The sequence below is a fragment of the Channa argus genome, chromosome 7 (genome assembly GCF_033026475.1).
Source record: "Channa argus isolate prfri chromosome 7, Channa argus male v1.0, whole genome shotgun sequence".
Classification (NCBI taxonomy): domain Eukaryota; kingdom Metazoa; phylum Chordata; class Actinopteri; order Anabantiformes; family Channidae; genus Channa; species Channa argus.
In genome coordinates this window covers 28,633,588-28,652,276 of record NC_090203.1, presented here as the reverse complement: position 1 = coordinate 28,652,276, position 18,689 = coordinate 28,633,588, and the positions used below count along the sequence as shown (strand labels likewise).

General features: G+C 39.4%; 1 protein-coding gene across 17 annotated transcripts in view; it reads right to left on the bottom strand.

Annotated features, from left to right (window-relative positions):
- Positions 1–857: 857 nt before the first annotated feature.
- Positions 858–18,689, bottom strand: part of ryr2a (ryanodine receptor 2a (cardiac)) — a 231,815-nt gene continuing 213,983 nt past the window's right edge. For all 17 annotated transcript variants that reach the window (XM_067511788.1, XM_067511778.1, XM_067511780.1 and 14 more), the window contains 9 exons: positions 16,269–16,402; positions 16,050–16,110; positions 15,694–15,840; positions 12,310–12,444; positions 10,257–10,413; positions 8,394–8,458; positions 7,963–8,063; positions 7,552–7,603; positions 858–6,305 (listed from right to left, as the gene is read on the bottom strand). In XM_067511788.1, coding sequence (XP_067367889.1) covers positions 6,210–6,305; positions 7,552–7,603; positions 7,963–8,063; positions 8,394–8,458; positions 10,257–10,413; positions 12,310–12,444; positions 15,694–15,840; positions 16,050–16,110; positions 16,269–16,402 — 948 coding nt within the window. In that variant the 3' untranslated portion in view covers positions 858–6,209. The remainder of the gene's footprint in view (positions 6,306–7,551; positions 7,604–7,962; positions 8,064–8,393; positions 8,459–10,256; positions 10,414–12,309; positions 12,445–15,693; positions 15,841–16,049; positions 16,111–16,268; positions 16,403–18,689) is intronic.

Here is an 18,689-nt window from a genome sequence, read left to right as displayed (position 1 = left end):
TAGAGTAGAAGTGTTAGTCCTTGATGAAATTTCTGCAGGGTTACAAAATTGAGTGTCGGCCACTTTCTAGCACGTTGGTCTTAAATGTATTCACCGTTGGTTTGCGTACACTGCCAAGACCCACGTCTGGTATTACAACCCAGCCTAGCTCCAGACGTTGCGCAAAAGGAGCCCTATACGGCCCATGTATATGATCCCTGACTTTGGATGCTCTGAGAACATCTCTACCAAGTAGCACTAATATTTCTCATGTTGTCATATTTACTCATGTCATTGTGTAAGCAGGTTAAACAATAAATTGTAAAAAAATATTTATTTACTAAGTAATGTTTACTAATTAACTACTTTAGAGCCCATTTTCTTTTTAACTTTAACAAAATTAAATCTGAATTAAATGCTGTGTTTACACAGTTACCTTCAACATATACATGAATGTTAGTCACACACTATAATGACTTGTATCTGTACTGAGCACACAATCAGATATTTTAAACAGTCTAAGAAATAGGGTTCTTTTTGTTTTCCACCTTGGGTGTGACCGTATATTAATTCTCACTCTCTTTCTATGTTAGCATGTAGCTGTCACTGAGAAAATAAGTCTGATTGATTGAACAAGTCCTGTAAACCTCTAATGGTTCATATACAACGCTGCATAAATGTGTTTTTTGGCACAGAGCATGTTAGTGTTGCTTCAACTGATTCTGGCTAGGAATCAAAACAATATTAAACTACTTGTACAGATATTGTCACTCAAGTTTCACAATTAAAACATTAATACTCCAACCTGTGGAACAAAAGCTTGCAACTTTTGTTTCAGAAGTTTCATAATCAGCAGAATTTCTCTGTTAACAGTGATGGACAGTTTGATTTTTTATTTTTCTTCATTCAGTACATGTTTTTTCAGTGTATGACAACAAGTTAAACCGTAAGTTCACATTTTTTTCTAGTTGCAGATTTCATGCTGGGTTTTTATGAAGGAAATCCCCCTCTTGGTATACCTCTCTACAGAGATCACCTGGTCTGGATACAGTCTGAAAACTGGAGACAGTCAGTCTCTCTCATTTCCTGGCCTGCTTGCCAGCAACAGCTGGGGCTAGAGTTTTAATGCTTTTTTGTTACCTATCAAAGATCATGAATGTTATATCTCAGGAGGGCCTCAAAATAACTTCTTGAAACTTTGTCCACTTGATGAACTCAGAATATTGGTCTGGGCAGACACGCATAGACAGCAACTTGACTGGTTGGCAGAACAGAAACCACAAACGAATGAAGAAACTTCAGAAATGTTGAATCAAGAATATTTCCCTCTTTACAAGTTAAGAAATAGTTTTATTTTCAAAATCATGCAAATCTTTTTTATCTCGGCCCTTCTTTAAACATTTATCACTTAGAAGTGGCAATAGCTTACTGAAAAAGTCTACTTAATGTACTACTGTGGCAAACTAAACATTTCCCCTCTGTGTTAAAAATGGAAAATATTTATTTATACATGAGCAAAATACAAGGGAGTAATGGCATTATTGTCTCTAATCTGGTATTGCAGTAGTTTAAAAAACATTTGCATGACATTCATGTGGTATAATGAGCACAATGCAATATACTAACACCGACACTGTTTGGTTGCAATTGTAACATCCACTGTCTTATCATACTTGTACAGTCAGTGCTTAATGTAAATTGCACATGCATCCTCACCAAAAATTAAAGGTGCAATTAGTAAAGATGGCTTTGTAGCAGCCTCTAATGGTAGCTTGAACCAAATTAGCATAGCAACTTCTGCACAACCATTGGAGTAAAATGTAACCAAATTGATTTTCCTTATCTGAGGAAACAGATCAAGGTATAACCCTTCACAATCAAATGTCATCCGTGTTTTGCTCAGAAGGTGAACTGATGTTATGAAGGAAGAACCAAAATTAGCCAGCTAAGGCTAACTACATTGAGCTTTAGGTTGCTTATTAAAGACACCCAAAATGTTCAAATAAAAATAAATAAAACCATTGTGTCTATCTGATCACTGAAACAGGTCTTCAGCATTCCTCGTGTTCAGACTAACCTAAAGGAGATAGCTTTCTAAAGCCCTTTACAATGGAACTTATGGGGGCGAAAATCCACAGTGCCCGTTCTGTTGAAAAAAAGTATTCAAATGTGTTTCAAATCAAGTGCATATTTTTAAAAGTTAAGGTCTAAAACCTTACTTGGCGTTCACATAATTAATACATTTTTGAACAGATGGAGGACTGTGGATTTTGGCCTTTATCACTTCCATAGGAAGCTTCTTTTGGAGAGAACCCCAGTATTAACTGGAAGAAAGGCTATGGCAAGTAAACACTGTTATTCCATGGTTTAATTACCAGGTTTTACTACTATATGATGATGACTGATGCCATAATGTGTGTCTTCATAGAGTAGGTTACTGGCTACTAACTAATTTATAAATAGTATTTCACTCTAAAGCTGAATTCAAATTTTACATACTCCTCTAATGATCATTTGTGAAACCAAAGCAAGTGCACAGTGATTCTGAGAGAAAGCATAACAGTGTCTGTAACGTACAGGTCTAGCTCTACCTGTTATGAAGCTTAAAGTAGAAAGCTGACCTCTATGTGTATGTTGTGGTGGTTGTGTGCTAAGAGCCAATAAACATTACATATCACACCTTTAAGATTATATGGGGAACTAATTAAACAAAAGTCTCAAATGCATTTCTTTACTCTTATTTGGTATTTAAATACAAATAAATAGATAATGAATAAATACATAATTTTATTTAAATCTGAGACAAAGTTAAGCAAGCTTGCAGTATTTTTACCTTTTTTTGTAATGGTCATCTCTCATACACTCCCTGAAGCGCTATTGCTTGAGCTCAAAACTAAATGACAAACCTGTTGCTTATAGTATTTCAAAACAGAAAGTGTTCAGTGAGAGAAAAGTAGGAGCCACATAGTTGTTTTTTACCAAAGGGATGCAGTTGCGGCAAATTATCTTAACAGTTACAATGAAGCCCACAACACATATACACAATATTACAGAAATCTTAATTAATCTTAAATAATCTTATTAAAAATTTTAAGGGTGACATAGATTTTGTTTAATTATTATACGTAATCATTAATCCTGCACAAAAGGCATGCAATTTTTGGACAATGTTTGTATAAAGAGATTAACGCCCTATTATAAAAAAAACAAAAAAGAACAATCCTTATCTGATCTTAAACACATGATGAACATCTGCCAGTTCTGACTCAATTAACACACACTTCTTGTAACCGACAAATATATTAATAAACCATAGTGCAATTGCAATTATGCTATAAATTCATTATTTAGTTTCAATAGTGCCATTTATTTGGACTATATTTGTGCATGCTGACCCAAGTACTACAAGATCGCAACTGTGTTGAGTTGTGAAATGTGTACTAAGGATGGTCTGCACTTTTCTCCCACTGCAAACACAGTTGTGTTCTTGGTTTGCAGTGAGGCTGCCATGATTAAAATACAAAGAAAAACAAATTGAGCATACAACCCAACTAACTGAATTAGATGACAGAGTTCTGTTTCGCTATATGGATACATGTCCTGAAAAGCTAAATAAATGAGACAAATTTATCTTCTGAATAAATTACATAAATTACAAATACTGAAAACTGTCAAGTAAACTGTTGGTACTGTTAGAAGAGCCATCACACATGTAGCTTGTTCTGCAGTAGACTAAAGACTGCCCCATATACTCAGATGGGACTTTATTAGGTCCTAGCTATAGCTTAAAGCAGTCTGATCCAACAGCTATACCCAATGAATTCTGCTAGAGGCTAGTCCTCAGTACACAGTATTACTTTAGTATAATACAGTTGTTGCATCAACACCTCTCACAGTTTAAATAAAAACTGAACATTTGTACTGTAGTGTAGTGTTTTTGTAGTCAGGGATGTACCAAAACTCCCTAAAGGGCGACTGTGGTGCAGGAAGGTAGAGTGTTTGTCCACCAATCTCACAGTTGTTGGTTCAATTCCCGGCTCCTCCGGTCACATGTTGAAGTGTCCTTGAGCAAGACACTTAACCTCAACTTAGTTGCTCCCGTCGAACGTTGGCCAACTGCATAGCAGCTCCTCTATCGGTGTGTGATTGTGAGTGTGAATGGGTGAATAAGAAGCAGTGTAAAGCGCTTTGAGTGCCAATAGGTAGAAAAGCGCTATATATGTAGTGCAAAAGAATTCAGCATGCAACTGTTCAAACTATCTCTGGAGACAGACAAAAGGCTAAATCAGGTCCATTCAATATAGTCTCTGTATGGGAAGTGTTGAACACATCATTCCTCCATCACTCTTTCTTCTATATCCATTTTTCTATACTACTCACATTTTATATATTTCTCTCTTTCATAAATAGCCCTCCACAAACACCTCCAGATCTTTACACTGTTTTTATGTGAGCTATTCAACATCCCGTTTTCCTTTCCTGACTTGCATAGCTCACAATAAGGCACTACAACCCTGTCCTTAATTCCCTCTGCCTTCATCTATTTACTCACCATCCATCTTTAGTCTGAACTTTGCTGGGCATTCCTACTGCAGGAAACATGGCTACTCCAGTCAGGCTGATAATTTGTCTTAACTAACAAGCATACACAAACTTTGTATGCAGCCTTAAGTAGATAAAGTTTGCTGTTTGAGTATTGCTTTAAAAAAACATTTATTAACAAATTGACCAAGCAAACCCAAATGAAGTAGCATTAATTATGAGAACGACAATCTAAAGTGCCACCAGTGGCACCTAGAAATTTATAACTCTTACTGACCATCAGCCGGAAGAGTTGGACAGAACAAACATGCTGAGTACAAGCTGGTCTCACATCGATAACAGGGCTAAAAATATCTAGTTTGTGTAGATGTTGGCTTAAGAGGAAAGGTTATGTTGTCAGTAAAGTTAAAATGTAAGAATGAATGTGCTCTGGAGTATTTCATGTCCAGTACTTGTACACATATATCAACCTGGAGTGAGACAGGTGTTTCTGTCTGGAGGTTTGCTAGAGATGAAATAGAAGACAACCAATTCAGATTTTGTTAAGGATATTATTAAGATATTCGACTGTTTTGCAAGTATAGTATAGTTTAGTTTTTTTTTAATTTCTGTAATCTGAGGGAAAAAATATACTGACAGGCTGACTGGACTGCGGATTGTGACCTACTGACGTCGACACTTTGGCTTAATTTCCGGCTCTACTGAACAGCATGGACGTGTTGATCATTTTGATATCAATATGAACACTAAGTTAAAGGAGACCTTCATAAACTCTGTTGGCATTTACATGGTGTGGACACGGTATCTATAAACTGCTATAATTTAGTCCAATACTAGAGTCCTATTAGTGAACATCAGTTAGTGTTGTGACTGAGCCAGGTCTCAAATCTGTGATACTTCAGGAACTAGTTGATATGTTAGATTAGATTATAATGCAGAGGCACATTAAATCTTTCCAACTAACATGTACCACAACTAAAAAGCCTAAGAGTGCCGTAAGAGTTTATTGACGGTCCTAACTTCTGACCACAAAAGCTACTAAAGGTTCAGATTAATTGCAGAACTGTTGTGTTGGATTACAGCAGGATATAGAGCTGTTGTTGTGTCCAACCCCTGTACTTCACATGCAACGTGCACTGTACACATGAAAAGTCAAAAACATGTCTGTTCTTTCACTATTCGTTACTGTCCTGATAGTCTTTCAGGGTTGTTATCTCCCTTTCACTCTTCACCTCTGTCCATCTTTGTGTCCTTCATTTGCAGCTCAATAGTTTCTTTGTAATTTTTGCTTGTAAGTGTAGAACAGGATGAAGCAAAGAAATCTTCATCTGAGCTGAAAAACTTGACGTGCCACTAGTCAAATATTGTACATCATATTATCTGATATTTTCTATGTACAAAGTCTTTGAAGCATTCCAAACAGCATGTGTTGGAAGTATTGGCAGGGCTGGCGATTTGACTGTGTGAGTATAGGAGAGCTGGTAGGAAGCCTTGGGATGTGAGGAATGGTTGCCTGCAGGTCCTTCTGGACTGGGATGTGAAGCAGAGCAGAGAACCTCATTTGGTCATTCCGTAGCTCCCATTAAGGAGCAGTAAGACATGTTTAAGGGGAAACAGAGACGCTGGCTTTAGAGGGCCTTGGACATGTTAGAGTATGAAAGGGAAGAATCTGTTTCTCCGAGAACAGATCAGTTGAGCTGATCCTCATACTGTTTCCGAAAACAGTCACCAGCAGGGAAGAACTCCCAGCAACGCTCCTGGTACATTTTCCATACATAAGATTCCTAAAAGAAAAATTTAACGTTTACTTTGCATATGACATTTTTAGAGACTATTTGGCTGATATACATTACATTGTCCACTATGGAAGATAATAATTGCAATGATAGCCTCAAACACTAAATTAATAATGACCACAGTTTGCTTCAAACAATGTCACCTGATCATCTCTGAGTGGTGTAGCAAGGACAAAACAAGGCATACCAGAAAAAAAAAAATCAGTAAATGGATATTTACAAAGTTTGCTTACTGACCATTCCACCCTGAGAGAAAAAACATATTTGTGTTTTGTAGCAGTGGACACACTGACATCTCCTGACCATAATGTGTCTCATATCTCCTCTAGAGGCGATTCAAACTCCCTCTAGAGGAAATGTGAGACTGGGATTTGGGGGATTTTATCAATATATTTCGTAGAAATTTGCTTTAAATGTTGTCTTATTGTGGTAAAGTACTGTCAGTGCTTCCTGTGAAGTTATGCCGATTCTATTCAGAAAACATTCTCAATGTATTTCTCTATTTTCTTTTGCATACGTTGATTAAAAAAATTTGCATTTAGGCACTAAAAATGCTTTGTGACATGACTCAGATGTATGCCAACATGCATTCAGTAAAGACAGTTAGACTGATTAAAATAGGAAGGTACTGGCTGTGTGATGTAAGTCTTTAGCAGCAATGCAGGAGTGTTTGTATTTAAATGTTTTTAAGTGAATTACCTTCTCACAAATCAAAGAACTTTAACGTTGTCTGCTTAATTAGTAGGTTTTGAAGCTTCTTATTCATCTTAATTTGATAATGACTTATACCTTGAGGGCTGTGCTAGGCATGGTGGGCCGTAATAGATGGTAAACAGGTGTAGTGCAGCAGAGAATGGGAGGGCCAGGTGGAGCAAAGTTAAAATTCAAAAATCCAACAACCATAATGAATGTGTATTACACCTTGCAAATGTATTAAATGAATATATTTGCAATCATCAATATCAATATTATAAAATATAATGTGTTATCATTTTGGATGGTGGAGTAAGGGGACCTAGTGAATCAATGGGTAGAGAATTGGGTTATTCAGTTACACAAGTACACATCACTAAGGGGGGAGGTTATTGCTGATTGAGAGGATTTGAGCAGTGCTTTGTTTGAAGCACACTGACACTTTAACAATGCAAGCAGCCAACAGCAAAGTTCAGAAACACTGGAGATAGCCAAGCTCTGAAAAACTTTACAATTGCATAGGGAAGACAAGCTGGTTTACCTGGCCTGTGTGCTCTGTTTCATCTTTGTTGATGAGGTACATTACAAAGAATCTGAGACAAACACATTAGTAAAACATTAAACATTGTAACATTGATTGAAATAAGTATATTTGTACAAAGAGGTTAATTCCAATTTTATAGTGCATGAGCCCATTATAAAAAACTGAAAAGAACAATCCTCATTTGATCTTATCACATGTTAAACATTTGCCAGTTCTCAACACACAACTTTTCTGTGGAGCAGTTTTGACACACTTTGAGTCGTGGTTCTTCAAGCATGGGTTGCCATTGTTAAACATATTATTTTGCAAGACAGGAGTTACACAAAATATGAGCTTTTATTACGGCCACCCTGATTTTAAAATATATGTTGGCACAGGAACACACACAGAAACTCCAGATATACTCACAGATAATTGGCTAAGTTGTGCTCCTGTAGCGTGTGCGTTTCAAAGCCATGTGGCACTGTGTCAAAGTAGTCATTACCTATTCCACAGATAAAACATTTGGTCTGGAAGAGACACATGAAAAGGTTAAGTGAATCATTACACAAGACTTTTACTTGGAGGTTTTTAATTATTGGTGCCTGCTGCAGCACTACTGTTGCTGCTTGCATCAGGATCCCATGCAAATATGATTTAGAGGTTAGGTTAGGATATGTATTATCTTCGAATTCACAAGAAAAAATAAAATAAATTGGTTTACAAAATGGTTCAAAACACAACCTATTGCACAGTTACAAACAGTACAAAACAAATCCAAGCACATACTGAAAATAAAAATCTTTTTAAAAAGACAGTGGTGTGTGTTTGTGGGAGAGATAGAGAGGAAGAGTGTTTACCTCCATATCTTCTTTCACTTGTTCCTGCTGGTCTCTAAGTTCTCCAAAAGCATCGATGATCAACCCTAAAGTTCACACAGCATAGATGGTAGCATAGATGCTAAACAAGTTAATCCACACTCTTTAGTTTTTCAAGCCAATAGCTCAAGTCAGTAAGTGTTCTCTGTGAACTATAACTCGGTGGAATGTTCTTTATATTATTTAAAACCAAATTTAAAAACATGTTTTAAAATTATGTAACCACTGAGTTTATTGGTGGTTATGCTCAGTGTTTTGCTGTCTCTCTTTCTACTTATTTATCTAATTAAATATCATATTTTGTTTTATTGGTTATTGTTTTCACCATGTTATAGTATCAGGTTGCTATTGTTTGCATTCATTTTATTGTGATTATGTTTTATATAAAGATCTATCAAAAGGCTTGTGAATGAAAATTTGATGACTGTTTTTTATGAGACTGACACTTGTTATTAGGTTGACGCTGTTTGTTCTTTCTGCTTTCTTTTCTGTTTAATCTCTAAGGTTCTTTTATGTACTTATAATGTACTTTACCTACTGCCCCTCAGTATGTGTTTAATCCCGATGATTTAGACTTGTTACTTTTAATGTTAACTCTCTAGAGACTCGTCTACTCACTTAAGGAGTGTTCACATTATGGCAGAAAAAACATGTTTGCAAATGCCTTGTAATTGTGTTTTATGTAGTCTGATGCACCAGCTCTGCAAAAATGTCTGCATTGTGCCAAATGGAGCAGGAGGTGGTCACTGTTTGAGTGGAGGTAAACAGCCATTTTAATTGAATACAGATCAACATAGATGCAGCAACCATGACTGTCAAAAAGACAGTTTGAGTATCTAAATTTTAGCAATGTACCGTTGGCCAGACTAGACTTGGATCTAAGGTAAAGCATTTAGTGCAGCCATCCCATGAAGGGGTAAACACCACCCCAATCAAAGACAAAAACTGCAAGACCCAAAACGATCTGTAAGAATGTGAAAATGCCTTCAGCCACTAGCGCACGGTTAAAGCTATTCCATAGTGTATTATAATAGTTTTTTTATATGTGCCACAGAAATGTGTCCATCAATTAGAGCAGCTTAACTCTCCTGAGGTCACTTTAAATGTGATGGACAATACAGACGGCATAAGTCTCAAACTAAAAAAGCAGACTATTAGCACTAAAACAAGCATAACTCTGCAAGCAGATAGTTTGCCTTTGTTCACTGGGGTTGGAAAATGGTTAAGTGGCTTTGTCTGCAGTCACCACTCCTGAATGTACACTAGTTCCTGACCGACATCAGCTGAACTGAAAAAAACATGCTAGTAATATCGGACTCCCCCTACAATGGTAAATTAGCTTTGCCAGCTTCTGCTTTCATCTACCTGGAATAAGACCATCCAACATAGCAAAAAATCTTGGGCTGGGTTATAAAGACTACACAGCGTAAAACCAAATTGAGCAAGGATGTTTGAGCATGCAAGAAAGATAACTGGGAAACTCTGAACCCTCTGGACCTCTGTGATAATGTACAACAGTTGGACCAGATCTTGCCCAAATTTTAGCACTATAGCCATGAATGAAATTTTAGGACCATTACTAAAAGAGTATTGAAGGGAGGGCTATTTTTGTATTTGGCTGGTGAGTTCAAACATCAACAACATTTGGCAAGACTCAAGGGCTATATTTTACACCAACTATCTTCCTTCCAAAGATATTTACCACTGAATTTATTTATTTATCAGTGACTTTCACACGAATATGAATAGTCTCCTGGACTTGGTTGTGTTTGTATCCCTCATTACTGGAGTTCAAGAAATTCACAGAGGTCTACACACTGTATGTGTATGTCTGGAATCTCTCACCCTGGATGATTGCCAGAAGGATCACAATGACAAAGAAGAAGAAGGTGATGTCGAAGATGATGCGATAGATCTCATACTCGTCACCTGCTGGGTCCTCAATCTGGTCACCAATCCCTCCCCCTGCTCGCACACCTACATACATGTGAAACATGTAGCACTGGGAGAAAGGGAGTGGAGAGACACACAGTTGGTAAAGGAGAGCGAGAGAGAGAGAGAGAGAGAGTGAGAGGACAGAGATGAAACTTAATATGCTGGAATTGAAATGGGGATCAGACAATATTCTCTCAAATATTTCTATGAAATACTCTTTTAGCTAGGCCATTTACAGTAATGTATGTTTCAATGTATGTTTCAGTACAACAAAGATAAGACCAAACGATGAATGAGACAAAGGTCAAAAAAAGACAGATTTAGGTGAGCAAACATATTGTCACATATGACAGCCAGGTATTTCTTGTTACCAAAGTATGTTCTTTGAGATTGATTCTTGATTCTTACAATAAGTAGCTATGAATTTAAGTGAAAGACAATAAACCAAAATACACTCCCCACTAAACAAAAGTTTATATCAGAGGGATGGTTGTGGAAGGTTTTAGTGAATCAGCAGCTGAACCCAACTGAAGATGTGTTTCTTTTGCTAAAGGGAAGATTTAAAAGGAAAATGCCCAAAACAAAATATAAAACTGGTAAAGCCCTTGTGCATGTGCTGGCTGCCTTCAGAAAAAGAAACATGTTATACAGTAAAGCAACTGTGGACAGAATTCGTAGTTTTATAAATCAGCAGAGACCACTCTGCCAAAGTTCTCAGCAAAGGAACACAGAGTACAGAGAGAAAAAGATGACAGCTAAAAAGTGAACAAAAAAGGAGAGATCAGCTCAATCCTAAAATCCTGTTGTGATTGTTATTATAAGGGATTTATTCACATAAAGGGAAGAGAGGAAGACAGAACCCTCCCAGGGGCAGTGGTCCTTCATCAGTCTATCCCTTAAGTCCACTAAGCCTGTGTCACCTTTCTATTGACCAGGCCGAGTTGCCACCTGCGGCCCTTAATAGGAAACAGAAGAGCTCTGTGGAATGCCATGGGTGGCTGACTATAGGGGATTAAAGTGTGTGTGTCCTGAAATTTCCGAGTGACAGAACCCACCCTCCCATCCTCACACCCCACACCCCACAAACCACAGAGGCCTTATATAGTATTTCTTTTAGATGGTTTAGCAGTACAAAAAACAGCATTAATACAGCTGTAATTCAGTCTTTATTCTGACCCCCTTCATCACTCCCTGCATATTTGACTTTTATGATAAATACTGAGCTTCCTGCCTTATTATACCTGTTAAGCTCAGATCTATCACAGCCTTTGTGCAAAGGAAACGAGTAACACCAGCTTATTTTAAAACTCTCATATATGAATGCCTAGAATCACTATTATTGGGCTTCATAAAACCAGATAATGTAACCAATCAGTAGTAAACCCCCAGTTCTGTTGTCATGAGCACTGTTGTTATTCCTGAAAAGCTGCCTGGAAAATAAACTAAGCAGAAAAAGGCCACATAATCTTATAGCAGCTCAGCTACAGCACAGATGAAGCCTGAGGCTGAACACTGTCAGACTAAAAGCTCTGACCCATGATTTTCTGTCCATAATTGGAACGAGATCTTCTTTACTGGCACACTCCAGAGGATATCTCAGATTTTAAATGAGACAAAATTGGTGAAGCCTTAGAGGATGTTCAATAAAGAATATATTTTCCCCAACACTCTGTTTCTCTGAGGGTGAACATAGGCTATAAATGCCTGATCTAATTTCCTTCAACTTCCCCACACTGTTGAATTCCCTCCCTTTACAATCCTGACACCACTGGGTGAGACCAATGAGTTTCTTGTCTCTGTTTCTTGACCCAATCAATCTGAATGCCGTCTTTAAGTATCATTAAAATTCTGCCTGTCTGTCTTCATGGTCACATGTAACACTAACTTTGTTCCAGAGACAAAGAGGATGCTTTTTCCTTCCTTTGCTCACTACGGTTTTGGACAATATACTTCTCATACTCACTGTCAACATGTCGTCACACTTCATGTCGGGCAGTTCTCCATCTTCACTTTTGTTGTAGAACTTCCTGAAGAAGTTGAAGGCCACTACAGTGTAAAGGTACACCACCACTGCTAGCAGGCCAACTGTTAACACAAGCTGCAAGACAGGAGATGAGACGAGGCTGCTGGGATGCATAAAATAATTCACATAAACATGAGTGATGAGATTTTGTTCATTTATTTAAATTAATAAATTAGCACTGGTGAGAGTGAAGAGATTTTATTTGCAAAATAATTTACTGCTACTGCTTTCTTTGGATGATGATAATAAACATGCAGGCAAAATTAAATAATCAAGTAGAAGTGTGAGTACTGCTCTTCTTCTGTTCCTTTCAGCTTTTCCCTTTCAGGGGTCAACACAGCGAATCATGTGCCTCCATCTAACTCTGTCCTCTGCATCCTCTTCACTCACACCAACTAACTTCATGTCCTCCCTCACTACATCCATAAATCTCCTCTTTGCTCTTCCTCTAGACCTCCTGCCTGGCAGCTCCAACCTCAGCATCCTTATACTGATATATTCACAGTCTCTGAACATGTCCAAACCACCTCAATCTGGCCTCTCTGACTTTATCTCCAAAACATCTAACATGAGCTGTCCCTCTGATGTCCTCATTCCTGATCCTGTCCATCCTCGTCCCTCCCAAAGAGAACCTCAACATCTTAAGCTCAGCTACCTCCAGCTCTGCCTCCTGACTTTTCTTCAGTGCCACTGTCTCTAAGCTGAACAACATCTCTGGTCTCACCACCGTCTTGAACATCTTTCCTTTCATTCTTGCTGATACTCTTTTATCACACAACACACCTGACACTTTTCTCCACCCGTTCCAACCTGCCTGCACTCGCCTCTTCACCTCTTCTCCACACTCTCCGTTGCTCTGAACCGCTGACTAAGTACTTAAAGTCCTGCACCTTCTTCACCTCTGCTCCCTGTAACCTCACCGTTCCACCTGGGTCCCTCTCATTGACACACATGTATTCTGTCTTGCTGCGGCTAAGCTTCATTCCTCTGTTTTCCAGAGCAGACCTCCACCTCCCTAGATTTTCCTCCACCTGCTCCCTGCTCTCACTACAAATCACAATGTCATCTGCACATCATAGTCCATGGAGATTCCTGTCTAACTTCATCTGTCAGTCTGTCCATCACCAGACCAAACAAGAAGGGGCTCAGAGCTGATCCTTGATGCAGACCCACCTCCACCTTGAACTCCTCTGTCACACCTACAGCACCTCACCACGGTCTTACAGCTCTCATACATGTCCTGCACCACTCTAACATACTTCTCTGCCGCTCCAGACGTCCTCATACAATACCACAGCTCCTCTCTGCACCCTGTCATACACTTTCTCTAAATCTACGAAGACACAAATCAACTCCCTCTGACCTTCTCTGTACTTCTCCATCATCATCCTCAAAGCAAATACTGCATCTGTTGGACTCTTTCTAGGCATGAAACCATATTTCTGCTCACAAATGTTCACCTCTGCCCTTAGCCGAGCTTCCACTACTCTTTCCCACAAGTTCAATGTTTGGCTCATCAGCTTTATTCCTCTGTAGTTGCGACAGCTCTGCACATCTCCCTTGTTCTTAAAAATTGGCACCAGTACACTTCTCCAGTCCTCAGCATCCTCTCACTGTCCAAGATCTTGTTAAACAAACTAGTCAGAAACTCTACTGCCACCTCTCCTAGACACTTCCATACCTCCACAGGTTTGTCATCAGGACCAACTGTCTTTCCACTCTTCATCCTCTTCAACATCCTCCTCACTTCAGTCTTACTAATCTTTGCTACTTCCTGCTCCACACCAGTCACCTCTTCTACTCTTCGTTGTCTTTCATTTTCCTCATTCATCAACTCTTCAAAGTTCTCCTTCCATCTTCCCATCACACTCCTTCCCATCTCTATCTCTTTGTCTTGTCAACCTGTAAAAATCCACCTCTCCCTCTTTAGTGTCCAACCTAGCATACAAGTAATCAAATGCTCTTTGTTTGGCCTTTGCCACCTCTACCTTCACTTTACGCTGCATCTCCCTGTGTCTCAGTGTCCCACTTCTTCTTAGCTAACCTTTTTCTCTGTATACACTCCTGAACTTCCTCGTTCCACCACCAAGTCTCCTTGTCCACTTTCCTCTTTCCAGATGACACACCGAGTACCCTCCGACCTGTCTCCCTGATCACATTAGCTGTAGTGGTCCAGTCATCTGGGAGCACTTTCTGACATCCAGAGTCTGTCTCAGCTCCTCCCTGAAAACTACACAACAGTCTTCCTTTTTCAACTTCCACCACTTCGTCCTCTTCTCTGCCTTTGTCTTCTTCATCTTCCTCACCACCAGAGTTATTTTACACACCACCAACCTGTGTTGTCTGGCTACACTCTCCCCTACCAACACTTTACAGTCACTGGTCTCTTTCAGAAGACAACGTCTACACAAGATGTCGTCCACCTGAGTGCTTCTAACTCCGCCCTTACATGTCACCCTATGTTCCTGCCTCTTCAATTTCCAGCTTCAGACTCATCAACGTGTCTGATAGTCTTTTCACCTCTAGAACATTCCTCACCAACTCCTCAGGATAACTCCTACTCCATTTTTCTCCCTCTCTGACCCATGGTAGAACAACTTGAACCCTGTTCCTAAGCTTCTAGCCTTGCTACCTTTCCACAAGGTCTCCTGGACACACAGTATATCCACCTTCCTTCTCTGCATCATGTCAGTCATCTCTTTAACCATCCCTGTCATAGTCCCAACTTTCAAAGTCCCTACTGTCAGTCCGACATTCTTAGATTTCCTCTTCTCTCTCTGCCTACGAACACACCTTGCTCCTCTCCTTCTTTGACTACGACCAACAGTAGTCCAATTTTCACAAGTACCATGCAGGTCAACAGCACTGGTGGTGGTCGTTGTTAACCCAGGCCCCGAGCGATCCGGAAATGTGAGTACTCCGGTACTTCAAAATATTCCAGCTGAAGTACCCCCTCAAAAATATATTTTAACTGCACCCAATTTTTTTTTTTTTACTTTATTTATTCAGGGTGCCTCTCAGTCACAGTCACACATATTCACACAAGAACTGCTGGTTTAATGCTGTGTTCACAGTGAGAACAATGAAAAAAGTCATATTCAACTCATTAGTTGTGACAGGTAACACCATGTGTGTTTTTTTAATCAACAAGTTTTTCAGTTTCTTGTTACCCCTTCCTTAACAAAATGACCAAACATTATACTATTAACCATCAAACATAGATTTCAAATAAAAAGCAACTTTTCTGGAACTGGGGTTTGGAAACAAACTTTGTCCACTAGATTAGTGTAAGTCAAAAGCTGGCATGTACTGTAAGTTCTCTACCTGCTTGCCATTGTGTGTGACCGAGGACAGGATGGTACGGAGAGTCTTAAAACCCATAGCAATGTCAAGGAGGTGGGCAGCAAAGAAGAAATTGTTGTAGTGACCCAGGATGGACATGGTCATATACCAAGCCAAGTAGAGGAAGGACTGAAGAAAGAAGAAAAGACATTAATTCAGGTGATGTAATGTGTTCATCTCTTCCAATGCAACAATGTTAGGAAACAGTCTGTCAATGGCATTTGGCTGTATGGTAAACTTAAAATAATAATAATAAAAAAGAAGAGTTTCAGAAACCCTGTTATTTGTGCACAACATCCACCATGAAGTCAGACATGCTGGTGCTTCTACATACTTACATTGTCTGTAAAAACAACCCCCAGCTTCCACATCTGGTACTTGACATCAATAGAGCTGAGCCTGTCAACATACAGATAAAGATAAGAATATCCTCTATATTCGTATTGGTGTGATCCTAGTTGCAGTGCTGATCAGAAGGACATACTGTAAATCTTTCTGTTTTTTAGCTGATATTTTTTTTGCATGCTCAGACATTGACACTGACACAGAACACTCACACAGCAGCCAGTGAGCTGTCCCTTCTGGGCTTCCTCTTCTTGTGAGCATCACTGAAGTCCAGAGCAGCTTTATCCATTCCCAGCAGCTCACTAATGCGATCATGCCCATAAAACTCCCCATATTTATCCATAACCTGTAGAAAAGCAGGATCAATTTAAAATTAATGTTTTAATCACTTTTTCTAAAATTGCATTATTTTGAAATAAAACTTCAGCTCAGCTATGCAGATAACAAGTTGTTAGGGTAAATTCCCGTAGTAACACACAAGTTTTACACAAGAAGCTGCCCAAGCTGCACAAGACCTGTTCTGAACATTTAACTGCCAGTAGTAATCCACTGTGTTGTACTTTTTCTCCATGCTTAGAGGCTTAAGATGATTTAAATCCACTTTAAAACTCACAAAACTGGAGGGGAAATCTTCCACCGAGCAATATTTTTATATAGAATATACTGCAAGGTTTTCAGATGAAATTAAATGTATCCTCAACTGTCAGACCTGGACAGCAGCATCTTAACATAAGAAAGAAAATAAAATTTGCCTCAATGAGTCACAACATTGATAACACCTAGCGGCATTAATACTGTGCTTTAAATGTGGTGGACAAAGCTCAGCATGGGAAAAGTTTACTGGCCATTATTGTCACACAGGGTCCCCTATACACATCATAGTATTTAATGCAGGCCTCTGTCCAACACCAGGCGGTATAAACGCTGGACCTGATCAGCACATGGTAGTCTAGGTGTGCACAAATATTGAACTATTAATGTGCAGAATTGTTATGCAACTAGTAAATGAAAGTTGAAAATTTTCCCACCTCACTTGTTTATTTTCATCTGTTAAGGTGAGCGTGATAAAAAACACCTCAAAATTTAAAAATAAAAATTTCTGATATTTAAAAAAAAAATCATTGAATAATATAGCCACCCTTCTTTTTAATACCATTAATAAGACTTCCATTCATCGAGTCCATCAGTTTCTTGATCTGTTGACGATCAACTTTCTGTACAGAAGCAACCACAGCCTCCCAGACACTGTTCAGAGAGGTGTACCGCTTCCTTCCCCTGTATAAGTAGGGTCCAAAAGTTCTCTTTAGCTTTTAGTTCAAGTAACGAAGGGGGCCATGTCATTGGTCTTTTAAGTCCATCTTACATTTACATTTAGTCATTTAGCAGACGCTTTTATCCAAAGCGACTTATAAGTGAGGTCCAAGACAAGCAAAAATCTAAGTCAAGGAGAAAACATCAAAGTAAATTCCTATCAGAAAAGTGTTTAAATTTCATGAAATGCAAGTGCAAGAAAGATTTAGTTTAATTTTAGAATTAGGTGCATAGGAAGGTGCGGAAGACTTCTGTTTTCAGCACTTTTTTGAATATTGGGAGTGATTTTGCTGAGCGTGCAGAGTTTGGTAGATCGTTACATCATCGTGGGAACATTAAGCTGAAGAGTTTTGTAGTGCTGGTACCACTAGACGTCCTTCGTTGGCAGACCGCAAGGATTGTAGACTTGAATGACAGAGTTAATGTAGGCAGGAGCTGTTGAGGTGATAACCCTTTGGGCGAGAGACAGAGCTTTGAACCTGATGCGAGCAGCTACAGGAAGCCAGTGTAGAGATCTGAAGACTGGTGTGACATGAGTCCTTTTTGGCTGATTAGAAATGAGGTGAGCTGCCACATTTTGGATAATCTGCAGGGGTTTGATTGTGGATACTGGTAACCCCATTAATGAGTACAATGAGTTGGGTTGAGTTGGGTTGTATATTCCGTGAGGTAGGATCTTTCTGATATTGTAGGGGGCAAATCTGCAAGTCCTAGAGACTGAGGAGATGTGGTGCTTAAAACTCAATTGATCGTCGATGATGACCCCCAGATTTCTGGCCGACTTAGTGGGGACAATCACTGTGGATTCTGTCACAGCATCCGCCCTTTCATCCTCCCCTCCTTCTCTCTCCCTCCCTGTCTGTTTTGTGTTTTTCTTTTTCCTAGAGCACCTGGACCGCGGCGGCTGCCATCCTTGCAGGCAATCACTCTTCCTAATGACAGCAGCTCATATACTGGTCTTCTTCACACCACAAGAAGCCAGATCGTCCCCCACCTTCCCCCACGATCGCTATACTCCTCCTGTGACTAGCCGCCATCGCTCCCCCCGCACCAGGCGTCAAGGTCCTCGGACCAGGCTCTCCTTCCTCCAGACATGGCCCCCTGGCAGCGCTCCCCTTTCCCCCCGACCCAACCTATGATACCTTCCCCTAAAATAAATCATTTATGCCTTCCTAACTCCCTGTATCCATCTCTCTTTCTGGGTCCGCAAAACATTAACTGCACATCTAAGTGTGACGAGATCCAATGTTGATGCTGATGTTGTGTTGCATCTAAGGTCTCGCTGGGAAGACTTCCACCTTGTTTGCATCTGAGTTGAAGCA